General features: G+C 58.9%; 2 protein-coding genes across 10 annotated transcripts in view; one reads left to right on the top strand and one right to left on the bottom strand.

Annotated features, from left to right (window-relative positions):
• The window catches only part of EMID1 (EMI domain containing 1), a 51,144-nt gene extending 46,919 nt beyond the window's left edge, over positions 1-4,225 (top strand). For 5 of the 7 annotated variants that reach the window (XR_003006277.1, XM_024767899.1, XM_024767895.1 and 2 more), the window contains 2 exons: positions 64-154; positions 3,395-4,225. Coding sequence is in view for 6 of the 7 variants with exons in the window: in XM_024767899.1 (XP_024623667.1) it covers positions 64-154; positions 3,395-3,519 (216 nt within the window). In the remaining variant the exon portion in view is untranslated. The remainder of the gene's footprint in view (positions 1-63; positions 155-3,394) is intronic. The other 2 variants (XM_024767896.1, XM_024767902.1) reach the window with 2 other exon arrangements.
• Positions 4,226-5,294: 1,069 nt separating this feature from the next.
• RHBDD3 (rhomboid domain containing 3) overlaps positions 5,295-10,010 on the bottom strand; it is a 5,401-nt gene continuing 685 nt past the window's right edge. For 2 of the 3 annotated variants that reach the window (XM_024767938.1, XM_024767939.1), the window contains exons 2-6: positions 8,235-8,424; positions 7,159-7,542; positions 6,085-6,247; positions 5,711-5,998; positions 5,295-5,623 (exon numbers count right to left, since the gene is read on the bottom strand). In XM_024767938.1, coding sequence (XP_024623706.1) covers positions 5,446-5,623; positions 5,711-5,998; positions 6,085-6,247; positions 7,159-7,542; positions 8,235-8,382 — 1,161 coding nt within the window. In that variant the 5' untranslated portion in view covers positions 8,383-8,424 and the 3' untranslated portion in view covers positions 5,295-5,445. Of the gene's footprint in view, positions 5,624-5,710; positions 5,999-6,084; positions 6,248-7,158; positions 7,543-8,234; positions 8,425-9,049; positions 9,140-10,010 lie in introns of all 3 variants that reach the window. The other variant, XM_024767937.1, reaches the window with a different exon arrangement.

Here is a 10,010-nt window from a genome sequence, read left to right on the forward strand (position 1 = left end):
GGTGCCCAGCCCAGCCCCTGGAGGCCGGACACGCACCGTCTGCTCTTCTCGATCTCCCATCAGGCTCCTAGCTTACAGAGCTTCCTGCAGCAGCAGGCTCAGCTGGAGCTCCTGGCCAGACGGGTCACCCTGCTGGAAGCCATCATCTGGCCAGGTAACGGCAGGGTGGGCAGGCAGGGGCAGCCCCTGCCAGGAAGGGCCTGGGAAGGGCCTGGGGACACAGAAGGCGCCTCCCAATACTGGATCCAGACTAGCAGACAGCCACTCTTCAGCCCTTCCATCCGGCCAGCAGACGGTGTCTGGCACAGAGGAGGTTCTGGTAACTAGTTCTTGAGTGAATGAGCACCTGCTCTGTGCCAGGTACCTCGCTGGCACAGGCTCCAACAGATAAGACAGACAGGGTCCTGCTCTCATGGAGCTTAGGGTGCTGGGGGGAAGCCCTGGAACTGGGCGTTAAACCTAGGGTGAGGAATACCACAGTGGAGTGAATACAGGTGGCCACCAAAGCCCACAAGTGCTCCTGATGCAGGCTGGGGGGTGGTAGAGGGCATCTCAGGAGGGCTTCCTGGAGGAGGAGGCATCTAAGTGGAGACCTGAAAGGCAAGGATCGGGGGCAAGTGAACAGGCAGAGGAACAGCATGGACAAAAGCCAGGAGACCAGAGAGAACCTAGAGGGACAGTTCCATGAGGTTGCTGAGGGTGAGAACAGAGGCCAGAAGATCTGGTAGGGCCCCATTTGAGAAGGTCCTTGAAGGTAGGTCAGGGAGGCATGGAAGGAGGTTAGACACCACCTGGCTGTCACAGTGGGCCTAAGGAGGTCTCTCCATGTTAAACTGGAGCCTGTGGCTGGCCCTGGAGAGAGTCAGGGATCGGCCACCCCGTTCCTCACCTACCCGTGAAGAGGCCCCAGCCCTTCTCCCAGCTGCCCCATCTCTCAGCCCAGTCCTAGCACATCAGTGCACACAGCCTCAGACATAATGTCCAACCTCCCATCTATTTTACAGATGGGGAAATTGAGGCCCCCAGCAGGAAGGAGAGCCAAGGTTAGAGCCACACCTCCTTCATTTGGCAAAACTGTAGGGCACACCTACTGCAGGCTGGGTCTGAGGCAGATCTCAGGGTACCCACCTTGGGGAGCTGCCCATTGGGTGGTGGGCAATCCTCAGCATCTATAGAGATGAGGGCCATGGGGTACAGGAGCACCAAAGGATGTGTGTGAGGAGAAGCCTTCCTGGAAGATGGGACCCTTGCGTTAGTCATGGAAGGTCCCTACGAGTGTGCCAGGAGGAAGTGGTGGGAGGGCAGCCCCCGTGGAGACAAAGGCCTAGAAGTGGGAAGGTGTGTGGGTTCTGCTTCCAAAGCTGCTCTCGCCATGCCACAGGGCTTCCCCAACTTGTGAAAACTCAGACCATCTCCCAGACCTCCTCCCCTCTCCCAGAGGAAGGACCAAGGACCAAATCCCAGGCGCTCAGCTCCTTGTCAGGTGTCCCCTGACTCCCCTCTCAGGAGGATTGGGAGGGGAGCCAGAAGGGACACATTGTGGCCTTGGATCTGTGCTCCGCCCCCCTCAGCTGGCTCTGTCTCCAGCAGCCCAGGGAGGAAGTGCCAGGCACCTGGCAGTGTGGCCAGGAGAGGGGGAGTAGAGGAGATGGAGCCTTCCCCATTGGCCCATCATACACAGCAGGTGCTAACAAAAGACCCAGATGGGGCTCATGTTTAGATTATAATCAATAATGATGATAATAGTAACAGCTGTCACATATCCAGTCCACCTGGGCCGGGAAATTTACATCCATCATCTCTAGTCCTTGCAACAAGCTTTCTAGGTGGGCAACACTGTGCTCACTTCACAGATGAAGAAACACAGGTTCAGAGGGCTCGTGTGACTCCCCCGGGACATAGGGATGGTAGTGGTGAGGCCAGGGGTCCACCCTAGGTCAGGCCTCTAAAGCGCCAGCTCTTTGGGCTCCATCGGCAAAGGTTCCCTGACCCCTCTGCTTTGCTAGGCACTGAGTGGGGCCCGGGGGAAACCAAAGCCCTGAATTTGATCATGTCAGAACAGCATCTCATGACTGATTCAGTGACCAGACCTGCAGGAGCCCTGGGTCGAAAACACACCAACCTAGTGACCATAATAATCCAACATTTACTGTGAAAACCACTTTCCACTCTTGGTCACATTGAACACTCTGCAAGGGTGTGACAACAGGAGTGTCATCCCCACATTCCAGATGAGGCTTAAAGGTTCTGGGACTTGCCCAAGGCCACATAACCGGGACATGGTAGGGCCAGGACTTGGCCTGAGCTGACGTTGGAACCTGAGCTTTGCGCTACCCTCCTCCTATGCTCCCTGTTTTAGGGCATGAAATGTTCCTTAACTGTGATTGCAAATACCTGTCTGCCCCAAGGGCGCCAAATCTCAGCCCAGAGGTGCATGAGACACAGGGTCAGAGTGCTAGACAGTTATGAGTATGAGGGTATAGCTCCCTCCCTGGCATTGCCTTCAGTGGGAAGCTGGTGCTCACCAGAGTCAAAGTGTCTCTCCTGTGAACAGTGTTTCGAAGGCTCAGCCAAGTCCTCCATCCTGGGGCCCTCCCCCTGGAAAAACAACCCGTCCTTCCGAGCTGCCTAACCCCTCATTTAACTTTGAGAGGGACTGAGGTGATAGTTACATAAGGCTTCCTGGAAGAGGTAGGTCCTGATCTGCGTTTTAAAGGTTGAGTAGTTTTCCAGGTGGGAAGAATGCCAATTATCCGGTTTTACTCTTGGGGGCCAGCTTATTTGCAGGTTGGGGCATATCTCACCATAGCTAAATCGAAACTAACTTCAGTAATTACTGGAGTTGGCCAGGGCCTCTGTATCTGGAACTGTCCCCCTGGTTTTAGAGATGAGACAACTGAGGCCCTGACAGAGGTCCAAAGCCACACAGTAGGTCAGTGGCAGAGCCTGGCCTTCCTAAACCCTTCCCCACTACAGGTGGCCTAACCTGAAAAGAGAGGAAGAGTGAGGCTGATGCCTGGCCTTAGTTTATGCAGCTCTGAAATGGGAATGATTCAGGGCACACCTCTGCTCCAAGATATGTTAACGAAAAAAAGAGCTATACTGTTTATGGAGCATCTACTACATGCTAAGCATTTCAGAAACATGGTGGGTTCATTGATCCCCACTTGACAGAGAAAATCAAATAGAGGCCCTGAGTGTTCTAGTTGGGTTAGGGGCTAATAACTCCTGGGGGGAGGGGCACTAACCAGCTTTGCAGACCCCCTTCTTTCCCACACCTCTGCCTCTCAGACTTGGGCAGAAAGCCCCACCCTCCACCCCCTCAGAGGGCCAAGGGAAGGTGGGCACCTCACACAGACGTCACTAACCCGGCCTCTTTCCTTCCCTCCCGCAGAACCAGAGGGGTCAGGGGCAGACCCTGCCGGCACGGGCACCCCCAGCCTCCTGAGGGGCAAGAGGGGAGGACACGCCACCAGCTACCGGATCGTGGCCCCCAAGAGCCAAAATGAGAGAGACTGAGTGTGGTGGTGGCCCCTTGGCGAGGGCCAGGCCAGGCTTCCCTTCCCAGCCTGGACTTGGCCAGCTGCCTCCAAGGTCCGCCATCCGTATTTATTAATATCCTCAGGGTCCCTTCTGCCACCTAGGCCTTTGGGGTGGGCATGTCTTGGTCCTGGCAGCCCGTGCGCATCTGCCTCCTATGAGGCTGAGCCGGGACTGGAGCCTGAGAGGGAGGTGTGGTCCAGGCAAGAGGTGAGGCTTTGCTCAGGCCCGTGGGCCTCAGTTTCCCTCTGTGAAATGGGGTGATGCAGGCCTGTGGGGAGGGGCGGCAGGTTTGGAGCTTCTGTCTTCTCATCAACCGCCCGGCCATCCAGGCCCCAAGCAACTGAGGGAGTTGGAAGCTGGGGCTCTGCCCGGCCCTCAGCACACCCAGGGATGATGAGGGCGGGCAGTCTCACCTCCCCACTCCCCAGCCAAACCTGGGGGGCCCACCTGTACCCCTCGTCTCCTTGTTTTCTGGTGCTGGGTTCCTGGCCCTGAGGTCAAGCTACCTGATCTGACTGGACATTCAGGGCTCCTTGTCTCAGTTCTGACCCCTGAACCCTCAGTCCTTCTCATGTCCCAGGCGGAGGGGGCATGGAGAGGGAGGGGCCACCTGCTCCTACAACGGCTTGTGACAGACACCAGGAGGTAGATGTGTATCGGCCAATAAAGGCCCCCAGCCTCACTGCCCACCGGCCTGGTCTCAGTGTGTGCTTAGATGAGGGGCAGCCGGACAGGGCCAGCAGCCTCTCTTCTCAGTGGCCTTCACTGTCCACCTGCAAAGCACGACTGTGAGGCCAGGGCTCCCCTGGCCATCACCTGGGCAGCTGGGGAATGGGGGTAGGTGAGCAGAACAGAGGCTCAGGCCATCCCCACCCCCTGGCCAGGTGTCCAGCAGGAGCTACCAGACCTCAGGGCAGCTTCCCTTCTCTGAGCCTGTTTCCTCACCTGTAAAATGAGACTGATGGTGTAGTCCTCAGGTTTCCCAGTCTGTTTCTGGCCCCTGGCTGGTGACCAACGGCAGGGTCGGTCTCTGTGGCCCCTCCACTCTGGCCCTGGCCTGGGGTACAGCCTCACGGGTGACCAGAGCACAGGCCAATCCGGGGCCTACAGCCCCCTGTACTGCCCCTCAAAGTCCAGCTTCCTGGCCCCTCTGCCTTGCAGAGTTCCCATCGGTGACTCACACCCATGCCCCACCCTCTGTCCTCTAGGCTTTGGCTACACCTCCCCTCCCTGGGAGGGGGCAAAGACTGAGAGGGGCCAGGAGGGAGGAGCTGCTTCTACAAAGCTGAGGAAGCTTCTCCCCAACAGCACGCCCACATTGCTTCCTGCCCCTGGCCACCCCCCACCGCAGGGCCCAGCCACCGGCCTCAGAGCCTGCCCTGGGGCTCTGGCCCTTGTCGCACTGAACTGGCCCTTGTCCAGCAGGGACACAGGGGGCTGTGGGCAGTGAAGGGATGCTGTTCCTGGCGAATCAGGGAAGGCTTCCTGGAGGAAGGTCTCCGTGTAGGCCAAGACCTGAGGGTGGGTAGAAATTAGCTGGGAAACAGATGATAAATGCTCCTTGGCAGAGGGTCCAGCCCAACAAAGACCCTGAGGCAGAAGCTCGGTAACACTGTGTCTCTGGACATCAGGGAGCTGCTCTCCTGCAGTCGGCTGTTCATTCCCTGCTCGTTCATTCTTTCATTCATTCATTCATCCCCCTGATGCTAACGTAGAAGAGTCAGACACAACTGCTGCCTCCAAGGAGGTCCAGGTTGAAAAGTGAACTGGTTTTTATTCTAAACAGTACCAGGGCAAGATGCTGGGGGGCCACCTCTGAACCCACCCTGACTCTCAGCAGACAGGGCTGGGCTCTGACTTCCTACCCACAGGCCAGGCTTCTCACCTGAGAGCCTGCCTGTGCTAGGGGGGCCCAGGACCCTCAGGGTGGGTGGGCCCACCCCTCCCCTGAGTCACCAGCGCCTCGGTGCCCACCTCCCCACCGACCAGCAGTGACACGGCACCCTCCACACGGCCTGTGGCTGCCAGGGCCACCACCGCCTGCTCCGTGGGGAAGCCCATGCGCTCCAGTTGCTGCAGCCTGTGGGAAGGGGGGACAGGGAGGGAGTGTCAGGGCCGCCTCCAGCCCCCACACCAGGGGACCCCACCCCTACTTACCCCACCTTACCGCAGGGAGGAGACGGAGGACTTAGACAGCCGGAGTGGGCTCTCGGGACCCTGGACTGGCCCCTCAAGGAGCGAGGCCTGGATCCCCTTCTGCAGCATCTGCTCGTCTAGGGCTGCCCACAGCGGGTTCCCTGGGGGGAAGCTGGGCCCAGACCAGGCCAGTCCCACCTCTGAGGAGCCCTCCCAGAGCGGTTGCATAGGCCCCAGGCCTGGCGGGAGCGGGGCTGAGCCTTCGCTGAGGGGCCAGAGGCTAGGGGAGGCCATGTAAGGAGGTCCAGGGGTGGGCGGCCTGGAGGAGCAGAAGCAAAAGGCCTGACTGCCAGCCACCGGCATGGCTTCCACCACCGGGGCCAGTGTCCTCGGCATCACCCTCACCTCACTCCGGCAGGATGGGTGACAGGCAGCTCAGCCAGGCTGCCTGGGGTGGGAAGGAGCTGGAGCGGCCAGCACCCCGCCAGGGCCCTGCACAGGACACCCTCCTGCAGTGCCTGCAGCCGCTGCTCAGAGATCTCCAGCCACCGGAAGGCCCCAGCCGCGTCTATCTGCCCAGGGCAGGGCGGCGGGTCAAGGAAAACCACATTCAGCCAGGGGTGAGCCTGCGCCACATGCCAGGCCACGTGCCAAGTGTGTGATGGGAATTCCCTCCTGTCTCCTCACTGTGGCCCTGCCAGGGAGGTGTCATCACCCTCGTCAGCAGTGGAGGCTCAGAGAGGGAAAAGGGCCCCTGCCTGAAGCTACCCAGCCAATGCCTCATCCCAAAACCTGTCTCATCCCCATTCAGCTGCCCCCTGCCCGCTGTCCCCTGAGGCCTGTTGCTGGCCTGCTCAGGCCTGTGACACCAGGCCCACCCCTGGGCCCTGCCCCAGCCAGGGCGACATGCTCCCCTCTCCAGGATTCAGCCGGGTGTCCCCAATCCTAAACGACTCCTGGGTCAGCCTGCACCCACTGTTCCCTCTGACTGCACTGTTGTCCCCGACAGGCATTAAGCATCTTTGGAGCAAAAGCCTGTTTAACACACCTGCACCACCAGCCGCAGGTTGTTCCCCCTTTTGGTGCCAGGAGAGCCGCAGGCTCACGCTCACCCTGGTCCTTAACACTCTCTGTACTGTCTGCCAGGCCCGTGCTCTCCTTTTCCACTTCTCGTCACCTGAACCCCTCCTTCTGCATGGTCTCGGCGTAGACCCACCTCCACTGGGACGTCCAGATTAAGTGCCTCCTTGGGCCCCTCAGCTCCCAGGCTCTCCTTTAAATTGTAATCGGTACCTCTACATGGCCACAAGCCCCCAGTTCCCAGCCCAGAGCCAGGCGAGAGGAGGACTTGGAGATGCTCCTGGGATGTGTGTGAATGTGGGGGCCCGACCCCTTGTGCCAGTTCCTTCCCAGGCACCCTGGGGGCCCAGCCACAGAACCCACACGTCCACATGAGCCCTGGGCCCAGGCAAAGGATACAGGCCAGGCCAGCCAGGAGGCCACAGAAGAGCTGCAGGAAGGGCGGCTCGGAGCTGAGCAGTGGTGTCAGGGCGAGCAGCAGCCACGGCAGGAGCCATGGTGGCAGTGCCCCACGGGGCCGTCTAGGGTTGTAACCCTGCCCCGCCAGCATGGCCAGGTGGACAGGCATGTATCCACAGCCCCCGGCTGCACTGGACACCCCGAGGCCTGCCAGCAGCACAGCCATCAGCCCGGAGGCCAGGGCAAGGAGGGTAGAGACATGCAGGAACCGCAGTGTGCCCAGGTGGCACTCCTGCCGCCAGCCCAGTGTGGGCAGGAGCAGCAGGCTCAGCAGCAGCCCTGGGAGGGCCTTGTGGCCCAGGGCATGTGTCAGCAGCCGGTGCGCTGGGAGAGAGAATGGGCTTATGTGCCAGGTTAGTGGCCCTAACCCCCAAGGCTGGCCCCAGTGTGCCAGATGGGGAAACACCCTCCGCCAGGGCCGCCCACTAAGCCAGCACCCCCTCCCCGGGAGCCAAAGTCTGCCCACTGCCAGTAGTTTAATCACTGGTGGTGGGGACCAAGGGCTTCCAAACACTGTGACCGGCCCCCTGCTGCTTTAAGTAGAACAAGCCAGACCCAACACTCGGTCTTCTTAAGAACAACCAACCATGGATAAGTCACTTCACTTCTGTGAGCATCATTTGGGTTCCTCAAATGTAAATGGAAGCTGTCATTCTTGGGAAACAGGTGTTCAGCTGGGGTCACTCTTCAAACCCCGAGTGCCTCCTTCCTGTTCTTGGGCTTAGCTGAAAGTCTTAGTTTATTTTAAGGGAAAGCCACCCAAAAGGGGAGCCGTCTGAAAAGAATTCCTACTTACAGGCTCCCACCCCTGTGCTGGCCCCTCTGCCCAGGTCCTCGGCCCTCCCTTCTTGGCTGTAGTTGAGCTGGGCATGCTCCCATCCAAGGCTGACCTTCCCCGGGGCCCTGGGTCCTGTCCTTGCCTGACAACTGCAGGATGCATGCTGCTCCTGACAACTGGTCTCAGGCCCTACAGCAAGTCTCCTGCCTCCTCCAAGGCCCATGTGGCCGGCCCTCACCCTGCCAAGGGTCCAGCAGCAGCTCTGGGGCCAGGACAAGGCTGGGGCCAGCTCCCAGAAGCCACAGGCCGCTCATGAGCAGCATCAGGACGGAGGAGGCGAGAGGCAGCACCGGGGTCAGTAGGCCAGGGGGACCTCTGGCATGCATAGCTTGTCTGAAGGTGATCAAAGGTGGTCTTGGGGCTGTGTGCTAGGGGTAAAGGAAAACAATAACAAGTTATTATTGCAGCTTTTATCTGACTTCCTTTCGGCTACCATACCAACAGTACCATTTTACAGAAATAAAAACTGAGGCTGGAGAGGCGGGTGCAGCAACTTGGCCATAGAGGACCTCAGAGCCTAACCATGTGTTTAGTAGCCATCTTGCCATCCCACTGATGTGTGAGGATGGGAAGAGGCCAGGCCAAAAGGTCCCTGAGCCCTGATGGGCCCTGGAAAGGGGCCTGGAGTGGGAAGCACAGGGAATGGGAAGTTGAACGGGAGCCCTGGACTCCCAAAATTTTTTGGATTTGTGTAGCCCCCCAGGGCAAATTCAGGGCCATCTCCAGCTTTCCTCTGCCTCCCTCTTCCCTCAGGCTACAGACCAGCTACCTTCCTCCCTCCCTCCTCCCCTCCACTGACTTAAAGCTCCAGGTGGCCTGAGCTGCCCTTGACAGAGGGGGTAAGGCCAGCCAAAGGGCAGGCAGATTAGGGAGGGGGTGGAGCAGAAGGGTTGGAGGAGAGGCAACAGGAGTCTCACACCCTGAGTGCACACAGTGACACTGGACAGAGACGTCCCCTTCCTCGAGCCCCGACCACAGCCCCTCTGACCCTACCTTCCCTTTCACAGAAAGGTTTCAGTATCCACTCCACTTCTTCCTGCTGTTATCTCTCCCTGGGCAAATCTGGAGCTTCTCCTTCCTCATCTGTAAATTGGGGATTAAGAAAATCCATTCCTCATAGAATGAGAAAAAGGAATGGACTTAGGCAGTCCCACAGCTCCTGCTGGATAAACTGTAGCCATCCTGGCTGTCCCCAACAAGGGGAAGCCTGAACATGGAAGCAGCTGCTCCAGCCCTCAAATGTGCCAATTTCCTGCCCATGAGGCAAGGCTTTCTCTCCCATTCTCCCTCCTCACATCCAGCCTGTCCTCTAGGCCCTGCTGGAATCCTCTCACTCCTGTACCCTAGCCTGTCTCAGGACTCCCACTGAGCTGATTTTATAGGGCAGGAAGCAAAATCCCAGAGACAAGAAGGCTGCTTCATCTGCTCCCTTGTCATGGGCATCCTTGGCATCAAAACCCACCCGGCAGTTTCCTGCAGGAAAAATATAGGAAACTCCTCTGCCTGCGACGTCCTTCCCTTCATCTAACAGCAAACTCCTATTCACCCACTGAAGCCCAGCTCAAAGGTTCCCTTCCCCTCCTCTGGTCCCTCTACATCTTGGAGCCTAGCCTATCCAGTGAGCACCGCTTGGCCTGTTTTTCTCTAGGCAGGTGGTCTGAACTGTGGGAGGAGGGGTGGTCCTCCTACTCATGGTCAAGTTCCCCAGGGTGCTCCTAGCACACAGCTCGTGCTTTATGTGTCTTCACTGAAAGAAAGACACTAGCTTTGCTCCAGGTCCCGCAGAAGGATTTGGTGAGCGCTGCCCTTCGCTGGGCCTGGGCATCTGCCTAGGGAGACTGGGTTGAGTCCAAGAAGTCAGGCAGGTGCAAGCCTTGCGGGGAGCCAAGGCACCCACTGCCAGCCTTCTCCTGCACCTTCACAACCATCCCGCCCCCCCACCCCGTGTCCTTAA

Source organism: Neophocaena asiaeorientalis, unplaced genomic scaffold (assembly GCF_003031525.2).
Source record: "Neophocaena asiaeorientalis asiaeorientalis breed wild unplaced genomic scaffold, Neophocaena_asiaeorientalis_V1.1 scaffold828, whole genome shotgun sequence".
Taxonomy (NCBI): Eukaryota; Metazoa; Chordata; class Mammalia; order Artiodactyla; family Phocoenidae; genus Neophocaena; species Neophocaena asiaeorientalis.